General features: G+C 38.5%; 1 protein-coding gene across 1 annotated transcript in view; it reads right to left on the reverse strand.

Moving 5' to 3' along the window:
• Positions 1-21,593, reverse strand: part of CEP126 (centrosomal protein 126) — a 63,624-nt gene that overhangs the window by 22,859 nt on the left and 19,172 nt on the right. The window contains 6 exon segments of the mRNA XM_053705586.1: positions 3,813-3,953; positions 13,330-13,354; positions 13,356-13,391; positions 13,393-14,437; positions 14,628-15,274; positions 21,284-21,485. Coding sequence (XP_053561561.1) covers positions 3,813-3,953; positions 13,330-13,354; positions 13,356-13,391; positions 13,393-14,437; positions 14,628-15,274; positions 21,284-21,485 — 2,096 coding nt within the window.

The raw sequence follows: 21,593 nt of genomic DNA on the forward strand, positions 1-21,593 counted from the left end.
CTAGGTACGGAGCTACCGCAATTCCTCGCGGTCTTAGTACCGCCAGAAGAGCACACAGAACCTTTGTGAAGATTCTCGGAGCCGTAGCCAATCCGAATGGAAGAGCTACAAACTGGTAATGCCTGTCTAGAAAGGCAAACCTTAGATACCGGTAATGATCTTTGTGAATCGGTATGTGAAGGTAAGCATCCTTTAAATCCACTGTGGTCATGTACTGACCCTTTTGGATCATGGGTAAAATTGTCCGAATAGTTTCCATTTTGAACGATGGAACTCTTAGGAATTTGTTTAGGATCTTTAAATCCAAGATTGGCCTGAAAGTTCCCTCTTTTTTGGGAACCACAAACAGATTTGAGTAAAACCCTTGTCCTTGTTCCGACCGCGGAACCGGATGGATCACTCCCATTAATAAAAGATCTTGTACGCAGCGTAGAAACGCCTCTTTCTTTATTTGGTTTGTTGACAACCTTGACAGATGAAATCTCCCTCTTGGGGGAGAGAATTTGAAGTCTAGAAGGTATCCCTGAGATATGATCTCTAACGCCCAGGGATCCTGGACATCTCTTGCCCAAGCCTGGGCGAAGAGAGAAAGTCTGCCCCCCACTAGATCCGTTCCCGGATCGGGGGCCCTCGATTCATGCTGTCTTAGGGGCAGCAGCAGGTTTCCTGGCCTGCTTGCCCTTGTTCCAGGACTGGTTAGGTCTCCAGCCTTGTCTGTAGCGAGCAACAGCTCCTTCCTGTTTTGGTGCAGAGGAAGTTGATGCTGCTCCTGCTTTGAAATTACGAAAGGAACGAAAATTAGACTGTCTAGCCTTAGGTTTGGCTCTGTCTTGAGGCAGGGCATGGCCTTTACCTCCTGTAATGTCAGCGATAATTTCTTTCAACCCGGGCCCGAATAAGGTCTGCCCTTTGAAAGGTATATTAAGCAATTTAGATTTAGAAGTAACGTCAGCTGACCAGGATTTTAGCCACAGTGCTCTGCGTGCCTGAATGGCGAATCCGGAATTCTTAGCCGTAAGTTTAGTTAAATGTACTACGGCATCTGAAATAAATGAGTTAGCTAACTTAAGGGCTTTAAGCTTGTGTGTAATCTCATCTAATGGAGCTGATTCAAGTGTCTCTTCCAGAGACTCAAACCAAAATGCTGCTGCAGCCGTGACAGGCGCAATGCATGCAAGAGGTTGCAATATAAAACCTTGTTGAACAAACATTTTCTTAAGGTAACCCTCTAACTTTTTATCCATTGGATCTGAAAAGGCACAGCTATCCTCCACCGGGATAGTGGTACGCTTAGCTAAAGTAGAAACTGCTCCCTCCACCTTAGGGACCGTTTGCCATAAGTCCCGTGTGGTGGCGTCTATTGGAAACATCTTTCTAAATATCGGAGGGGGTGAGAACGGCACACCGGGTCTATCCCACTCCTTAGTAACAATTTCAGTAAGTCTCTTAGGTATAGGAAAAACGTCAGTACTCGCCGGTACCGCAAAATATTTATCCAACCTACACATTTTCTCTGGTATTGCAACTGTGTTACAATCATTCAGAGCCGCTAACACCTCCCCTAGTAATACACGGAGGTTTTCCAGCTTAAATTTAAAATTTGAAATATCTGAATCCAGTTTGTTTGGATCAGAACCGTCACCCGCAGAATGAAGCTCTCCGTCCTCATGTTCTGCAAATTGTGACGCAATGTCTGACATGGCCCTAATATTATCAGCGCACTCTGTTCTCACCCCAGAGTGATCACGCTTACCTCTTAGTTCTGGTAATTTAGCCAAAACTTCAGTCATAACAGTAGCCATATCCTGTAATGTGATTTGTAATGGCCGCCCAGATGTACTCGGCGCTACAATATCACGCACCTCCCGAGCGGGAGATGCAGGTACTGACACGTGAGGCGAGTTAGTCGGCATAACTCTCCCCTCGTTGTTTGGTGAAATATGTTCAATTTGTACAGATTGACTTTTATTTAAAGTAGCATCAATATAGTTAGTACATAAATTTCTATTGGGCTCCACTTTGGCTTTAGCACATATAGCACAGATATCTTCCTCTGAATCAGACATGTTTAACACACTAGCAAATAAACTAGCAACTTGGAAATACTTTTCAAGTAATTTACTATAATATGAAAACGTACTGTGCCTATAAGAAGCACAGAAAAAGTTATGACAGTTGAAAATTAATAAACTGAAAAGTTATAGCATCAAATCTTTGTAAAAAAAACAATTTTAGCAAAGGATTGCTCCCATTAGCAAAGGATAACTAACCCTGATAGCAGAAAAAAAAAAAAAAAAAATACAGAAATAAACGTTTTTTTTTTTTTTTATCACAGTCAACTACAATCTCACAGCTCTGCTGTGAGTGATTACCTCCCTCAAAACAAGTTTTGAAGACCCCTGAGTTCTGTAGAGATGAACCGGATCATGCAGGGAAGACAATAAACTTCTGACTGAATTTTTTGATGCGTAGCAAAAGCACCAAAAAAGGTCCCTCCCCCTCACACATAACAGTGAGAGAGATCAGTAAACTGTCATAAATTAAATAAAACGACTGCCAAGTGGAAAAAAATAGTGCCCAAAACATTTTTTCACCCAGTACCTCAGAAAATTAAACGATTTTACATGCCAGCAAAAAACGTTTAACATTAATAAATTGAGTGTTATTAAAAAAGCCTGTTGCTAGTCCCTGCAAATTAGGCTAAAGTTTTATGCATACAGTATAATTCCAGTGAAGTGCCATTCCCCAGAATACTGAAGTGTAAAATATACATACATGACAGCCTGATACCAGTTGCTGCTACTGCATTTAAGGCTGAGTTTACATTATATCGGTATGGCAGAATTTTCTCATCAATTCCATTGTCAGAAAATAATAAGCTGCTACATACCTCTTTGCAGATTAATCTGCCCGCTGTCCCCTGATCTGAAGTTTACCTCTCCTCAGATGGCCGAGAAACAGCAATATGATCTTAACTACTCCGGCTAAAATCATAGAAAAACTCAGGTAGATTCTTCTTCAAAATCTACCAGAGAAGGAATAACACACTCCGGTGCTATTATAAAATAACAAACTTTTGATTGAAGGTATGAAACTAAGTATAATCACCACAGTCCTCTCACACATCCTATCTATTCGTTGGGTGCAAGAGAATGACTGGTAATGGCAGTTAGGGGAGGAGCTATATAGCAGCTCTGCTGGGTGAATCCTCTTGCACTTCCTGTTGGGGAGGAGTTAATATCCCATAAGTAATGGATGATCCGTGGACTGGATACACTTAACAAGAGAAATAGCTGATAACATGTTTATATTTTCTTTAGTATGGGCATTCAAAATGTACAGTGTGCTTAAAGGGATATTAAAGTATTTTTTTCCTTTTTGCATAAAAAATAGTCACTGCATTGCAGAAGATTTGCATACAAATTAAATATTTTAAAAGCATTTTAAACTGTAATTGTATGTATTGTTTTTTCAAACATGGGACACATTTATTGAAAAGCCTCTTGAATGCTATTTATCTTACTGTACTGTGGCCAATTAGGGTCAAGCTCCTGCACATATCAGCCAATCACTGTGCAGCATGACATACTTTCAGAATGATGCATTCCATGGAATGCAATTAAGACTCTCTGGTTGTGAAGGGGGTGGAAACTACAATTTTCAGAATTTCAGATAACGAAAGTGCATTGCAACGTTTTTAAATTATGCATAATTAAACATTGTTTATGGGGAATGCCATTTTTAGCTTAATGTCCCTTTAAACTGCTTATAAGCTTGGAAAAAAACCTGAATATAAATTATTATTACCTTACCATTACATGAAGGAGACAACAAGCCATTCACTCTAGACAAAGATTTCAAATTCAGCAGATTTCCACCATCAATGATAACATGTGATAGGTTAGGACGTGTAGCTTGTATATTAGAAGGAAGATCACCAGAATGAAAATCACCTAAAATATAAAGAACACACAACTTAAATTAAACCATGATTTAGTTATAAAATGTAGAGGGATATTGTAGTCAGAAAATATCTTGCAAAAATGTTGAAGCCAAAAGTTCTTAGAATTTGTGAAATTGCCTGTGTTTTCACTTCCTGATATAAGTTGTGTGATTAGGGTTGCCACCTTGGCCATGCTTTCCTGGACACTTATGAGTTATACATGCGGCAGGGTGTGCAGAGGGCAACATGCATTGTGCACCTAAACAGCACATGAACAGTGACCCTGGACAGCACTATCCATGTGCCTCCCTTCACACCCTGAAGCATGTGTCCAGGAAAACATGGCCGAGGTGGCAACCCTACACTCACCACTCATCACTGCCCCGTGACAAGTTGTTGTAGCTGCCTAAACTAACTTTTTCTGACAAGATGTCTTAGCTGCCTAAACTAACTTGTCATCAGAGTAAGTTTTAGCTGCCACTCACTACACAGAACAGTTTGTTGCCAAGGTAACCATGTGCAGGAATAATAATCTACTACAGTGCAAGTCTTAGGGGCAAGGATAAAGCTTCGGCTCCATTTCTGTGTCCATAAACTTTATTGCTGCTAATGTAAGACAGAAAACGTTGTGTGCAGTATACTCTGCAAAGCTACTATAATGAAATCATGTGATGTCTGGCTGCTGGCTAGAGGCCTCTACACATGTACTACAGATTGCTAGGGAGCATATGAAAAACATAAGCTATGTGAAGAAAAAAAAGTAGTAGTATACAGCTCGTAACAGGAAATTACAACACTAAGTTCACTCTCAATTTTAACAAATTTAGCTGCAACATTTTTAACACACACACACATATACAGTATATATATATCTATCTCAAAAATATTATTTTTTCAAATATTGTACCTTGTTTTCTGACTACTATTTAATTACTGTTGGTGCATACGTTTAGTGATAGTTATAACTATACAACAGATTTGTAACAATGAGCTGAATACTATAACAAATTATACTTTTTTCTTTTTTTACTTTGTCTTAAAGTGATGGTCAACTTTAACAATCCGCTGCACATTATTAAGTAACTCGTATTAAATAAAGTTAATATATATTCATACATTTTTTTAGCCTTCATAATATAGTTTTTACAGCTGTTGCTTGGTATTCTGTGTCTCCGTTCCCCCGCCCGTATCAGTTTTGTTTGTGTGATGTTTCTATTAATAACCAATAGGAATGCAGCCCTATTGGCATCCTGCACTGTTGCTAACACGCCCCTCTGCAGCATTGCGTCTGCGTGTCCCACTGATCTACATTCTATTCTGCCTGTCCCACTGATCTGCGCATTCTACTCTTACTCGGAAGTGCGTCTGGATACCTACGTAGAGAGTGGGTGGGACCGCTCTCTACCTCACACAGTATATAGGCCTGGAAATTTATTGGGGGCAGAGGAAGGAACAGTAAGCAGGCTATTCTAAATAAAAAATGTAAATAAGTAAGGAGTGAATTTATAAAAATAAATAGTGATTTTAATATATGGGACATCTGCTATCTAAAGGAGCATTCAAAAAGGCTGAACTTCACCATTACAGCCAGTCCATCCCACCTGTCTCAGTTTTTTTTAATTGGTAGCAAGAGTGATGATGCTATTCAGAAATTGTACAATGAATCACATTACTCTTGTTACAATGGGATAGAAAGAATGAATGGTTAATCACATGTAATAGTATATCATTTGGCTTATTTTTTTATAACATTGTGCTGATTTCCAGACTCCTAACCAAGCCCCAAAGTATTAGATGTAGACTGAATTCTACAGATTCCTATTTGTGCAATGGTTTTTTCATATGCAGGGGAGGGGGGAGTATCTGCTCTTTCTCCTTTCTCAGACCCTTTCAATTGGTGTCCCAGCCTAACTTCATGTACAGTGTTAAACTGGGAGCTTCTAAGTAAAGGTTTCATATTGGAATTTTAGATCACTGTGCATATTCTTCTTTATAGTAGTGTCTATTAAATGCAGTTGTATGAACATTGGTGTATAATGTCCCTTTAAGGCATCTCTTTCGTGTTTTTTCAATATGATATACTCATGAATGGCTAAATTAATTCACGGGGTGATATAATGGTGAAATGCCCCAACTATGGATATTGTTGCGAGATAAGATACTATTATTACGTCTTGCTTATATATGTGGTCATCCAATATTATAGCTCAAATGATCTGTACCTTGATATGTTTATAACCATTATGCGTATGTCCGGGAATACCTATATATGGAAATGAAAGTATTATGTATGAGTAACATGTTCTTTATTATGTATATGTGTTTAGTAATGAGAGCGGTCAACACTGTGTTTCTACATCCATTATTACTGTGCTATGTCACAATGTTATATGATATATTACAAATCTCCTATATTTTATAGCCGTACTGTCAATGGCCGGGACAGCAGGGTATCAGCAGTTAACTTACTTATTAAGCCAGATGTTAAAGGAGATTTTAGCTTTAGGATAGTTAATTTGCAGATTACAGGATATGATTAGCTATAATTTTCTTTACTCTATATATTTATAGTCGCATATATGTTTGGTAGCTCACATGCCCTTACTCACTTACATCATTACTAAGGTATTTTTTAAGCCAGCCCATAAATCTCTGAGCCAGGTATTTATTGTGTGTTTATATATATATACACACACTCAATAAAACAGTTTTAACCCCTTAATGACAACTGACATACCAGGTACGTCATGCATTAACAAGCAGTTAATGACAATGGACGTACCTGGTACGTCAGTTGTCTAACAGAGTGCTGGAAGTGATCACAATCACTTCCAGCAGCTCTGAGGGTATTGCAGTGATGCCTCGATATGGAGGCATCCTGCAATAACCCTTTACAAGACTCAGATGCAGAGAGAGCCACTCTGTGGCCCTCTCTGCACCGGTAGTGATGGTGCCGATGGTGCCTTTGTCTGGTGGGAGGAGGGAGCGTGTGTGCGCGCGTGCACGATGCGCGCGCGTGCACGATGCGCGCACGTGCGCGGGTGTGCGCGTGCACGCGCGTGTGCACGTGGGTGCACGTGCACATGCGCACATTAGCCACACTGACACCAATGAAAAAGGAAGGGGAAAAAAAGTTTTTTTTTTTTTTTTACATTTAAAAGGATCTGGGAGGGGGAGGGGTGGGGGTATTGTGGGGGGGCTGCTACACTACAGAAATAATTAAGCATACAAATAAAAGTTATAAATAACATTAAAATAGTTTGGTTTGTGGGGCCAAACTGGGTACTGGCAGACAGCTGCCAGTACCCAAGATGGCGGTAATTAGGTAGGGGAGAGGGTTAGAGAGCTGGAGGGGGGATCAGGGAGGTTGGTGCTAAGGCAGGGGTCCATCACAACTAAAATATTTTATAATTTTTATTTAAAAAAAAAACAAAAAACTCTTTTATTTAGTACTGGCAGACTTTCTGCCAGAACTTAAGATGGCGGTAACAATTGTGGGGTGGGGGAGGGAAGAGAGCTGTTTGGGAGGGATCAGGAGGTGGGATGTGTCAGGTGGGAGGCTGATCTCTAAAATTAACCCTGCAAGCTCCCTACAAGCTACCTAATTTAACCCCTTCACTGCTGGGCATAATTCACGTGTAGTGCGCAGCAGCATTTAGCGGCCTTCTAATTACCAAAAAGCAACGCCAAAGCCATATAAATCTGCTATTTCTGAACAAAGGGGATCCCAGAGAAGCTTTTACAACAATTTCTGCCATAATAGCACAAGCTGTTTGTAAATAATTTCAGTGAGAAAACCTAAAATTGTGAAAAATTTAAAGTTTTTTTTTTTATTTGCTCGCATTTGGCGGTGAAATGGTGGCATAAAATATACCAAAATGGGCCTAGATCAATACTTGGGGTTGTCTACTACACTACACTAAAGCTAAAATTAACCCTACAAGCTCCCTACAAGCTCACTAATTAAACCCTTCACTCCTGGACATAATACACGTGTGGTGCGCAGCGGCATTTAGCGGCCTTCTAATTACCAAAAAGCAACCACAAAGCCATATAAGTCTGTTATTTCTGAAAAAGGGGATCCCAGAGAAGCATTTACAACCATTTATGCCATAATTGCATAAGTTGTTTGTAAATAATTTCAGTGGGAAACCTAAAGTTTGTGACAAAATTTGTGAAAAAGTGAAGTTTTTTTTATCGCATTTGGCGGTGAAATGGTGGCATGAAATATACCAAAATGGGCCTAGATCAATACTTTGGGATGTCTTCTAAAACAAAATATATACATGTCAAGGGATATTCAGGTATTCCTGACAGATATCAGTGTCCCAATGTAACTAGCGCTAATTTTGAAAAAAAGTGGTTTGGAAATAGCGAAGTGCTTCTTGTATTTATTGCCCTATAACTTGCAAAAAAAAGCAAAGAACATGTAACCATTGGGTATTTCTAAACTCAGGACAAAATTTATAAACTATTTAGCATGAGTGTTTTTTGGTGATTGTAGATGTGTAACAGATTTTGGGGGTCAAAGTTAGAAAAAGTGTGCTTTTTTTCTATTTTTTTCCTCATTTTTTTTTTATTTTTTTTTATTTTTTTTTTTAGTAAATTATAAGATATGATGAAAATAATGGTATCTTTAGAAAGTCCATTTAATGACGAGAAAAACGGTATATAATATGTGTGGGTACAGTAAATGAGTAAGAGGAAAATTACAGCTAAACACAAACACAGCAGAAATGTAAAAAATAGCCATTGTCATTAAGGGTAAGAAAATTGAAAAATGGTCCGTCATTAAGGGGTTAAACAAGGCCACTAGTAACTGTGCAAATAAACATTGCATTATTATAAAAACCCCATGAATGGCATAAATTTCCCAATGATCCATTAAAACCTGTTGGCAAATATCTCCATTATATTGATAGAAATTGCTGCTTTTGCCTGATAAAAAAGCCACCTACACTGAATCTTTAAATACTGCAGTATCAGCTATAGAAATGCTATGCAACAAGAGGCAGCAGCAAGTTCTGGCCAATTTATATAAATCACTTCTCACACACATTTGAGTACAGAACCTGCAATGTCCCCTGTGTCATGTTGTATACTCCATATAAGATTCTGTATTCGACCCAAAGACTCAAATTGGAGTTTCACATGTACAGTATTTTGTTTTAGACAGGATTAAGATTGTTTGCGTGAAACATTGTCTGTAATTTGAGTCTTTGGACTGAATAAAGAGGCTAATATGGAAGTGCTGCTTTGTGGATTTCATATTGCATAATTAAGCACAACATAAAATCCAATGTCAAATTTACAAAACTGAAACATTAATATGGAATTTAAATACATAAATAAACCTGGATCCCCACATAACTCTTCAGCTTTTTTTATTTTTTATTATGAACTAAACTTATCCACATTTTGGAAATATTTGTTCAGAGTGAACAATTACTTTTCTTTATCAGTGTTACTATAATGTTTAAAGCACATTCTGCCTTGTTTGGCGGTTGCAACATAGGAGCTCTCTCTCTCTAAATTAAATTTGTAATCAGAGTACACTATAAAAAGAGACCATTTTTGGAACAGTAGAAAACCACAACAATGGGTGTAAGGATCTCTTCTCCCCCAAATATCTTACATAAGGAAATGAAAATAAACTACACGAAGACACAATGACTTGAGAGTTATTTTCAATTAGTAGATTTGCTGACCAGTTAAATAGTTTTTAAATACTTTGTTCATATTTTCTTTTTGCTAAAACATCGTATTGAAGTCATCATGTAGTTTATTAATCAATCTGTGCAGCAGGTGGCAGCAAAAAGGAACCTGTTTCAGCCACACAGAACACCAAAAAAAAAAAAAGAGACTTCAAATAATTAGTAACATTTTCAATTAGGGTAAATTAAAGGGACAGTTTACCCCAAAAAATGTCTCCCCTTATATTTGTTCCAAATTATCTATTTTAGCTGCTGGAGTGTATTGAATTGTTTACAAGTAGCTAATTTACCCTTATTTTGGCATTTGAAATGGCTGCTATAACCAGTGGTTTCCTCACCTGTACTGAAAGTTTTTGCACTTAAAGGGACATAATATTCATATGCTAAATCACTTGAAACTGATGCAGTATAACTGTAAAAAGCTGACAGGAAAATATCACCTGAGCATCTCTATGTAAAAAAGGAAGATATTTTACCTCACAATCTCCTCAGCTCAGCAGAGTAAGTTCTGTGTAAAAAGTTATACTCAACTGCTCCCAGCTGCAGGTTAAAAAATTAAAAAAATTGAAGAAATGAACAGCAGCCAATCAGCATCAGCAGTGCTGAGGTCATGAACTTTTACTGTGATCTCATGAGATTTGACTTGACTCTCATGAGATTTCTTTGTAAACTTCCTTTACCTGATTGGTGAAATAATATGAGAGTTCACGATGCTCATCCCTTCAGTTGTCCTGGGACAGACACACTAAAATGCTGCTTAGAAATCCTTTACAATGGGAGGTGGCTACTGAGGAACTTTTGAGGTAAAATATCTTTCTTTTTTACATAGAGATGTTCAGGAGATATTTTCTAGTCAGCTTTTTACAGCTATGCTGCATCACTTTCAAGTGTTTAAACATTTGGGTATTATGGCCCTTTAAGTCCAGGTTATTGACAGGAAATGTAAACACAGACAACAAAAGAAATAACACTCCCAGTGGGGGGTAGAAGAGATAACCAATACAATAATAATTTCCTATTGTTCTCTCTAAGTATTTGGGTTTGGTTTACAAACAGACACAAGACAAGAAAGCAATTGTGTGTACACAAAGAGATAACATAATGAGATCTGATATTACCTGCCAGGGTAACCCATTTCAATGGGCTGTGGTTTCAAAGCACAAAACCAGCAATTTCATCTCCACAAATAAACCTGAAAATGCAATTTCTTATACATTTTATACTCTGCAGCTGGTATAACAAGTCATTGGAAATGCATTAAGGGAAAAACTATTTTACTTTATACTGTCCCTTTAACTACATTATCTTGCAAAACAATAGCTGGAAAATGCCACAGGCATTTTAAACTTTAGGAGCTGAGCCCCGTCACCTCACATCTCTGTTGCACTCAAAGGGCTCTGAAAAAGACCTAAGCTGCAAGTTCTCAGTAACGATAAACTAATCCACCCTCAATCTTTGCTGCAGATCTGGCCAGTTTTCCTGTCAGATCAGCTAATTTATCAGAATAGCCAATTAGTTCCCTTGTCGAGATTTGCTACCTGCGGTGGAGCGCATGGGCAGTGGGTGAATTTGTGGTCAGACAGCTTATTTAAAGTCACCGGAAGTGACGTGATTCGCTAATCTTATCCGATAAACTGGCTGATCTGACAAAACACTGGCACAACAGTCAACTAGACCACTTCCTCTTTGGCCATGCAGCATTCTGGGGCTTATAGTTAGGATTTAGCTGCTCAACACTACATTTTTGGATCAGCTGACAGGTCGTCAATGGACTGGGTTAATTTTAAGGTGCCAGTTGCCCGGATTCATCAAGCCCTGTCTTACTGGGTGATATGTTATTCTGTCCAATCTTCTAGTTCATTTATATTTGTAATACTTCCCACTTCACATTTCCTATGGTCCAGGATTGGCCCTATATGGTTTTCAACCCCAGTTTTCAACCCTACTATGTCTTGAACAGAAGTCCAGGGGTCCAAAAGTGACCTAGAATTGGACATTAGAGTAATCCTAAATTACATGTAAATGTATGAGCTCTATATGAATAGTTTCTCTATTATATGTTTTATAATAGTGTATCTTTAGCACTGTTGTCCTTTAGTATACGTACTTGTATTGCATTTTGTGGTCTGCATGTAATATTTTATATCTTAAAACTCAATAAAAAATGTAAAAAAAATCAAATACATGGAAATTCCATTGCATAAAATTTTAAGTAAAAGTACCAAGCAACTAAATGATATTCACTAGGATGACTATTGTCAAGCAGCATTTTATACTACAACTATTTTTTCTAAATAGTAAACGTGAATTTAAATAATTTAGCTTCTTGCACGTTGTTATCCTCTGCAGTTCTCAGAAATAATGTGTCGTCCTTTTATTCTCACTCCAAATCCTTGACAGAATAATGGCAATCTGCAAATTAGAGGGGAATGTGACCCCTCATCAAAACATAATAATCCCCTCTTTTTTAAATAAGAAGTTTCACCACGTCTAGTTTACAGAGGGAGATAGGGGCTCTGTAATGCCCTCGCCATTAAAGGACTTGCTGGTGGCCAGTGGGGTAGGTGACCACCTGTAACCTGGGAACAAGTGACTTGAAATCGTGGATTGTCCCCTTTCAAGTGAGGAGGTCACTAGCTACTCTATGGCACAAGCTCTATGCAGGAGGATGACACAGTGTTGTCCTCTTCACAGAGATGAGAACATGGAGGGCAATACATTATCAGGCTTTTCATTCAAGAGGTTAACAGGAACTTTAATGTCCCCTTAAGCAAATGAACATAGTGGGTTCTTCATACATTATATAGTTTATAAATGAAGAAATAGTAGTTGCCTTAATTCAGTTTTAAATAACTATATTGAACCTCTGAATATACCAATATTTATAATCTTGCCAGTCACCCCCTGTTCTGTTTAGAACCTTTATGTAGTGACTCCCCCTAGTGTCACTTATTCATAACCTTCACTGCTTGTTCACTCGGTTCTACTCTGATTCTCTATTTACTCCCCAGTCAATTGATTTATTAATTGTATTAAAAAACAAAAAAAGATGAAAATTAAAAATGGAGAGCAAAACAGCTACAAATAAGAATACTTATTCCACAGAAAACAGCATATCCTCTAGAGAAGCATCTCCTTAAATAAGCAATTGCACTTTATAAATTCAATGTGCTACTTAGTTCAGGCCTTCAAATTTGTTGTCTGGAAAAAAGAATAAAATGATGTGACTGAAACTTATGCATGAATTAAAGGTTTATAAAAGTGCAAGAAACTCAAGTTAGAGCATTTTATTATTGCTCTATTGCTTGCATATAACTGTGTGTTTAACCCCTGCAAAGGGATGAAACACATAGATAAAGTCAGCTCTACAGTAACAATGCAGTACTGGGAGCTAGCTGAACACATCTGCAGAGACGATCACTACCAGGAAATGTGTGTAGCCACGAATCTTTAGCTAGCTCCCAGTAGTGTAGGATATGTGCATATTCTTTGTTAACAAAGGATACAAAGTCAATTTTTAAATAGACGTGAACTTAACAATGACTTGCAAGTTTAATTTTGACTTTCCTATCCTTTTACAAGAACCATCTGAAATAATATTTATGGATTTTAATAATCAGATCCATAAATACGTATTTGATACAATAGTAATATATATAAACAAAAGCTTACCTGCCACACCATGTTTGTGAGTTAAGGGCACTTCTTACTCCATGCCAAAGAAGAGCAATTTCTTTCATCGGTTGGTGTATGATCCAAAGCGCAACCCATTTCTTCTCCATAAACTGGATATCTCTTGGAAGACGTTTGAAAGCTTTCTTGCAAAACCAAAGGCAGATCATTATTTACTGTACTTGCAGATTTCATAGCTGATTCAAAATCAGTTGGATTTGTAATCAGATTGCCAGAAGAATGTGCTGACAACTGAGCAGAAACAACATCTCTCATAGTATCTTTTGTAATAGCGTGATTGGTTAATAACCTGTTGGAAATACCATAATCCAATTGGTTCATGCCATTTGCTACATTCTGAGTATTTACTATGCCTGTGACAGGCCTTGGAGGAGGATGTGGTGTCAATAGTTTTCCTTGCGATTTTAGAATTCGACTCATTTCATTTGCTGATTGTGGTCGGATTATTGTGCCCTTTCTATTTTTAGGATTTAAAGTGGATTGGTTTTTAGCTGATTTTGGTCTCCTGACTAATTTTGTCTTTGCTTTAGGAGCAATTCTGCTATTCGGATTATATTCCACAGATTCTTCTCCCTTTGACGGTACCCATGCTTGTTTAGTGAAGTGATAACCTGTAGAAAAAAGTGAACTCTGACTTCCATTGGACGATTGTGTTTGATCTGCTATGGTGCTATTAGGAGCTAAGGCACATTCATTTTTTATAGTATCAGGATGCTCGGAAGACGGTACACTGGTTCCATATTTGTTTAAACCTGTAATATTATTTTGAGTCATTATTTTGTCAATTTCATCTAACCATCTAAGTTTTTTATTGGCTGTTTTTTGATTTCCAGGCAATTGTTCTTTTTCTTTGGTATAATTCAACACTATCCTAAGTAAAGGCCTACTTTTCACCCCAAAGTGCAATGTTTTGCTCATACCAATTCTAGAATACCCATTCTCATATTTGGAGTCTTTCTTCAAAATCCCCTTTAATAGCATTGTCCCACCCTTTTCTGCAGTTTTATTTAGTTCTTTGCTATTTTGTGTAACATAACCAGGATCACCAACATATTTTCTATACATGGCAAATGTATTGCCATTCAACCTAAGTCACTATTAATAGGTTCTCCATAGTCTGTATTCTCATTTTTCCTTATATGCAACTGAGCATTGCTTTGCACTTGTGAAAATGTCTGTGCCGGCAATGAAATGACTGAATGGTCACCTAATATCTACTTTTCATTGAATTAGGGGTGTACTTCATCATGGACAGTTACTGGCAGAAACCATTCATTCATTTGTTGGAAGAAGTAATTGGGGTTGCCACTGGCTGACTCACTGTAGATTTAATGTATATTCCTTGGTGTGTTGTTTCTTTGTTTTCCTGTGGCACAAAGTTCTGGACCACATCCCTTGGGGTAGGGTCAGGAGTCGCCCATGCTCTGCTTGGTTTAACCCCAAGGTTAGACATTGTAGTATCTCGGTGTTCAGAAACGGCTGTTCTGTGTTCGTTAATAGCCATTTTTGATATAGGTTCTTCATCTCGGGTAGAAGAGCTCTGTTTGTTTTCACAATGTGTTGTGTTATTGTGGGTAAAAGTATTTGCCAATGCTTGCTCAGCCATCATACTCGAATGTAACACCATTTGGTCTTTATTTTCTAAATGTTTATCAGCAGCTATTTTATCAGCTGTAATTTCTGAAGAGTTAGATTGGTTTAAATCACTGTTGTTTTCATCTCCATACTGGTGTATAACAGATGACACAATATTAGTGTTACTGGCAGAGAATGGAGAAATTGCTGATAGGGCTCTATGTAAGTTTGTAGAAGTTAACTCGTTGGTGTCTTGTTTTGTTCTTTTATATTCCCAGTGTCTTCGTCAAGACTGTCCAAACTTGACAAACTTTTGAATGTTCAAGTTGCTCCACTCTTGATGAAAACTCTAAAGCACAAAAACATGTGTATCAACGTCTCAGATTAACATAATTAAAATATCTTGATAAATAAATCATAACATATTCAATTGTGAAGAAAATTGAAGTAACGTATTCAGTCCTAGTAGTTATATAGCTTGTCTTCAGCTGGAGTTAGATAGAGACAATTTGAGAAGTCTTTAGGACCCCTATTCTTCACTGATATACAATATTTTTGGACAAATGAGAATAATATACTCTAAAATTTACATGCTGTAAAATTTACCTGTGCTGTGAAATCTAGTTGGCGTTCTACAAATACAAAATAATAATATAGCCAACAGTAGAAGTAAACACAGTAAAAGCAGGGGACCATAGGGTTAACCTCAAAGGCCCAACATGGGAACTTCAAGATCCTGCTAAGATGGTATCTTATCCCTTGTTAGACTAAAGAACAGGATTCTTGTTAGAGGGGACGTAATCAGAGACACTTTATGCTTCTTATTTGGTATAGATGTCCCTCTTTGATCCACTACTATATGCTTTTTCAATTTATCCAATGGTGTTATCAGTGTTCTAGTTATGTCCAGAAGGGTGTGCATGTCAAAGAACTTAAAGGGACATGAAACCCCAATTATTTTTTTCATGATTTAGATAGAACACAACAATTTTAAACACAACTTTCAAGTTTACTTCTATTATCAAATTAGCTGCGTTCTCTTGGTAATCATTTGTTGAAGGAGCAGCAATGCACTACTGGTTTCTATTTGAACACATTGGCGTGCAAACACAATTGGCATATATATGCAGCCACCAATCAGGCAGTTAGAACCTAGGTTATTTGCTACTCTTAAGCTTACCTGGATAAACCTTTCAGCAAAGGGTAACCAAGAGAAGGAAGCAAATTAAATAATAAAAATTGTTCAAAATTGTATTCTCTGTCTAAATCAAGAATATATTAATTATGACTTTACTGTCTCTTTAATCCATCAAATATTATTAGCAATAAAGCTTTTGAAATGTTTGCTTTATTTGTGACATATTTCAATTTCAACCATATCAGTGACGCTTTCACAATATTTATTGCATTTTTCCCAGCTAAGTTCAAGTTTACTAAAAAAAGTCCAACAGCCAGCCTCTGTTCGGGTGTCATTATAAAATTACAGGGAAAAAGAAAATTAAGCTTTGTTGATAGATTAGATGTAGAAATATATAATACAAGCACATAATGCTTCATAATTATATATCTGTGCACAGTAGCTGCAATGTATCTGTTTTTTTAATGTTCACAGTTTTGAAAGCAGCAATAAAATTCCCAGAAAATGTGGATTCCAGCTTGATGTGACACAAATCTGTTCTTTAATTTCTACGTGCAAACTGGGTGAGACAATTACATTATTCCATATGTTGTTATGAGAACATTTCTAGCTAATATACAACCTTCTGTTACAATTTGCTTGAAAGTGACAGAAAGTCAAAAACTTGAAGTGTGCATGATTACATTTACAATTTTTAAAAAGAAGCATATACGCAATATACTTCCATTAGCAAAAATGCTTTCTAATAAAAGTTATTACTGTTTTTAAGCAGCATGCTGCACATATGTGAGTGCCGTGCAACCAGCATTCAAAAACCACAGAGGCAGCAGTGGTTTGTATGGCAGAAATGAAGTCTTTACTAATGTAATACACCCCCCACCACACACACTACCAGACTGACAAAGTGTAAAGTTTGAAAAACTGATCCTTTAGTCACAAGTAGGATATGTGCATATGCTGCTGAAACAGTAATACGCTTCACTATTTTTGCTAATGGAAGTACATTGCAAAAATGACCTCTATTCAAAAATGAAATACATTCTGCATATTCCAATTTTGACCTTTCTATCGCTTTAAAGAAAATTACTACAAAATATTTTTTGTAGCTTTCTAATTAATGACATATCTAATCATTGCTAATAAATTAAAAACAAAATATATGCTTACCTGATAAACTTTTCTTTCTTTCCGGAATGGAGAGTCCACAACGTCATTCCAATTACTAGTAGGGATATTCCAATTCCTGGCCAGCAGAGGAGGAGCGCAAAGAGCACCCTAGTCAAGCTGTTAAGTGTAACTGCCTTACCCATAACCCCCTAGTCATCAGCGGAAGGAAATGGTAAAAAGAAGAAAACACACAGGGTGAAAAGGTGCCTGAGTTTTATTAAAAAAAAAAACTGCCGATATTATAATTTAAAAAAGAGGTGGGGTCGTGGACTCTCCCATGTCGTAAATAAATACATTTATCAGGTAACGCATACATTTTGTTCTAGGATTTCAATCTCCATGCAGTCAGTTTCAGAAAATCTAGATTGGAAAAAGAGGAAAGGACCCTTCCTCTAGAGGTAACCTCCAAGGCAGGCTTAGAGATGACATCCGTACCAGAACTGCGAACCCAAGATCCTGCAAAGCCATGCAAGAGCAATTAGCGATCACCAATGCTCTCTCCTGTTTGATACGAGCAATGACTCAAGGAAGTAGAGCAATTAGATGGAAACAGATAGGCCAGACTGAGAACGCTCCAAGGAACCGCTATGAGTATCTATTCTGAACGGCTGCCTGAGGATCTCTTGACCTTGAACCGTACTTTGAAACCTTGGCGAGTGGTTGGCAGGACGCCATCAGATCCAACTATGGGAACACCCCACCTGAGGTTAACTCGAGAGAACACTTCCGGATGAAGAGCCCACTCCATCAAGATGAAAAGTCTGCCTGTACAGAAAATCCGCCTCCCAGTTGTCTACACCTGGAATATGGATGGCAGATATAAGACAATTGTGAGCTTCCGCCCACCCACTGCAAAATGGAGAAGTCACCTCCTTCATGCTAAGGAACTCTGAATTCTTACCTGATGGTTGATATAAGCCACTGAGGTGATGTTGTCCAACTGGAATCTGATAAACCAGACCAAGACAATTAAGGCCACACTGTCAAGGCAATTGAAGATTGCTTTGCAACTTCAAGATGTTTAGTGGGGAGAGAGGAGTCTTCCGAGACCACAGGCCCTGAGCCATCAGAGGACCCCAAACTGCTCCCTAGCCAGACAGGCTGGCGTCCGTAGTCACAATCTCCCAGAAAGGTCTCAGGAAGCAAGTGCCCTAAAAACACATGTTCCCGAGATATCCACCACAAGAGAGAAGTCTCTTGTTAGGGGGGTCCAGGGCTTATCCTTTGTGACTAATCTTCATGGACATCTATTATTGTCCCTAGGAAACCACACAGTTGTAGATGGAATTAGAGAAACTCTTTTTCCAAATTCACCTTCCACCCGTGGGAACTTAGAAAAGACAACAGCATCTCTGTATGTGATTGAGCTAGTTGAAAAGATGAAGCCTGAAACAAGATGTCGTTCTAGAAAGGCACCACATCAATTCCCTGGGATCTAATCACTGCCAATAGCGCCCCCCAGAACCCTTTGTGAATATTCTGGAGCCGTGGCCAGACCAAACAGAAGCACAACAAACTAGGAAAGTATGCTAGTCCAGAAAGGCCAAACATCAAAAACTGGTGATGTGCCCTGTGAATGGGAAATGAAGCTATGCATCCCTCAGGTTTATAGTCGTCATAAATTGACCTTCCTGTACCAAAGGAAAAATGGAACGAATAGTTTCCATCTTGAAGGACGGGACCCTGATGAACTTGTTGAGGCACTTGAGATCTTAGGATTAGATGAAAAGTTTCCCTCCTTTTTTGGAAACCACAAACAGGATTTGAATAAAATCCTAGACCATGTTCCCCGTAGAGGGACTGGTACAAATAACTCCCAGGGAGGATATGATCCTTACGAAATCTAAGAAGGCCTCCTTCTTTACCTGGTTTTGAGGATAGTCCTTGACAGAGGAGAATCTGCCCTATTGAAGGGCAAGACTTGAAATCCCATTCTGATAACCCTGGGATTACTTTGTCCACAGCCCATGATCTGGGACATCACAGTATCCAGGCTTGACGAAAAAGAGAAAGCCTGCCCCCCCAACTGATGCAAAACTTGATTCGGGGGGTGGAACCTTCATGCTGATTTAGAGTCATGCCGGAAGGCTTCTTGTTCTGCTTTCCCTTATTCCAGGGATGACTGGATTTCCAAGAGGACCTGGATTGGTCTGGGTGTTTGCAGAGGAAGAGGATGAATGCTGTCCCTTAAAGTTGTGAAAGAAAACGGAAAAATTAGAAAACTGTCGACCCATAGGGTCTTATTCTTCTTATCCTGAGGCAGGAAAGAACCCTTTCCACCTGTAATTTCAGAAATGATCTCCGCCATAACTGGTCCAAACAGATTCTTACCCTTATAGGGTAAAGCAAAGCTTGGCCTTAGAAGAAACATCAGCCGACCAGGACTTTAACCACAAAGCCCTGCATGCTAGTACAGTGAAGTTAAACATCTTGGCTCCTAGTCTAATTATCTGCATATTAGCATCACAGATAAAGGTATTCGCCAGTTTGAGAGCTTTGATCCAATCTTGAATCTCCTCAACCATAGTTTCCTCTGCAATAAGATCAGCCAAGGCATTGCACCAATAAGATGCTGCTCCCGCAACCATGGTGATACTTGCTGCAGGTTGACACTGTAATCCTTAATGGATATACATCTTTTTTAAGTAAACCTCCAGCTTCTTATCCATGGGATCCTTAAAAGAGCAACTACCCTCTATAGGAATGGTAGTTCTCTTGACAACAGTAGAAATAGCTCCTTCTACTTTTAGGCAAGAGTGACGAATAGTAAGTAAGTAACAGGAAACATTTTTTTTAAAAACAGGAAGGGGAAAAAAGGAAATCATCTATACCATTCCTGAGCTATAATTCTAGACATCTTCCTAGGAACTGGAAAAACTTCCTCTGAAGATGGAGAATCATAAACTATATCCAATTTAGAAGAACTTCATGGGGTTGACAGCAACGGATGGTTCAGAGTCGTCTAAAGTAAATAAGAACCTCCTTCTGAAATAACCGGAGGTGTTCTAGTTTAAATCTAAATTCACCTCTTCAGATTCTCGAAGATTTTTTCACCAAAAGTGTCAGAGCCTGAGATTTCATCCTTCAGAATCTACTGAAGTATGCTCCTCAGTCAGACAAATGAGAAAGTTGAACACAGCGCAGAATTAGAGGGGTCAGATGCCTTACTAGCACGACAAACTGTTTAAATTTCCTCTTATGCTTACCCAATGTAGGGAAAGCAGACAAAGCCCGCTTGATACCGCCGAAGTTCAGAAGTTATCTGTGCGCAAAATCCCCTGGCAAATATACACCCCCAGACTGCATATGAGGTCTGTCCCCAGCACTATAGGCACTAGGTGAGGCTGCATATGGTGATGTCTGTCCCCAGCACTATAGGCACTAGGTGAGGCTGCATATGATGATGTCTATCCCCAGCACACAGGCACTAGGTGAGGCTGCATATGATGATGTCTGTTCCCAGCAATACAGGCACTAGGTGAGGCTGCATATGAGGTCTGTCCCCAGCACTACAGGCACTAGGTGAGAATGCATATGAGGTCTGTCCCCAGCACTATATACACTAGGTGAGGCTGCATATGAGGTCTGTCCCCAGCACTACAGGCACTAGGTGAGGCTGCATATTAAGGTCTGTCCCCAGCACTACAGGCAGTAGGTGAGGCTGCATATAATGATGTCTGTCCCCAGCACTACAGGCACTAGGTGAGGCTGCATATGATGATGTCTGTCCCCAGCACTACAGGCACTAGGAGGCTGTATATGATGATGGGGGTAGAACTCTTTGCTAATCCAATTAAAAGCACTAGTCACACAACTAAGATGTGCAACTACTGCTGCTGATTGAATTAGCAGCATTTTCCACTCCTGAGCAGTATTTCTACTGTGTGTTTAACCCCTTTGCGGGGGTTAAACACAGAGTAGTCTAGAGTTTTAAAATGACATGCACTAACGGATTAGAGCATGTAATGTTTAGATTATAATGGCCCTTTAATTTACAATTATCCATACAGATACCTGATTTTTTTTTACTTGACAGCTAATGCAACAACCTACCTGCAGGTTGCTAAGGTGATGTTCCTCTAGCATGCGTTGTGCTTCTGCCAGTTTGTGCTGGAAGTAAAACTGATTGCTATTAAATTGTGCGAAGTTTGTATCTTGAAACATTCTTTCAAATCCCAGCTTTGGGGTTACTTGTTGCTTCCTATTCCAGGTATCTTTTTCTACCGTCACCAAAGCTGAATTTGTGTCTGTAGTCCTAGAAAAATAAATAAATAAGCATAAAAAACAATTAGTTTCTTATCAAATATGTGTTTAAAATAATGTGATACTATTTTCTACATATAAAATAAAATCAGCATAAAGC

This window comes from Bombina bombina, chromosome 3 (assembly GCF_027579735.1).
Source record: "Bombina bombina isolate aBomBom1 chromosome 3, aBomBom1.pri, whole genome shotgun sequence".
NCBI classification, from domain to species: domain Eukaryota; kingdom Metazoa; phylum Chordata; class Amphibia; order Anura; family Bombinatoridae; genus Bombina; species Bombina bombina.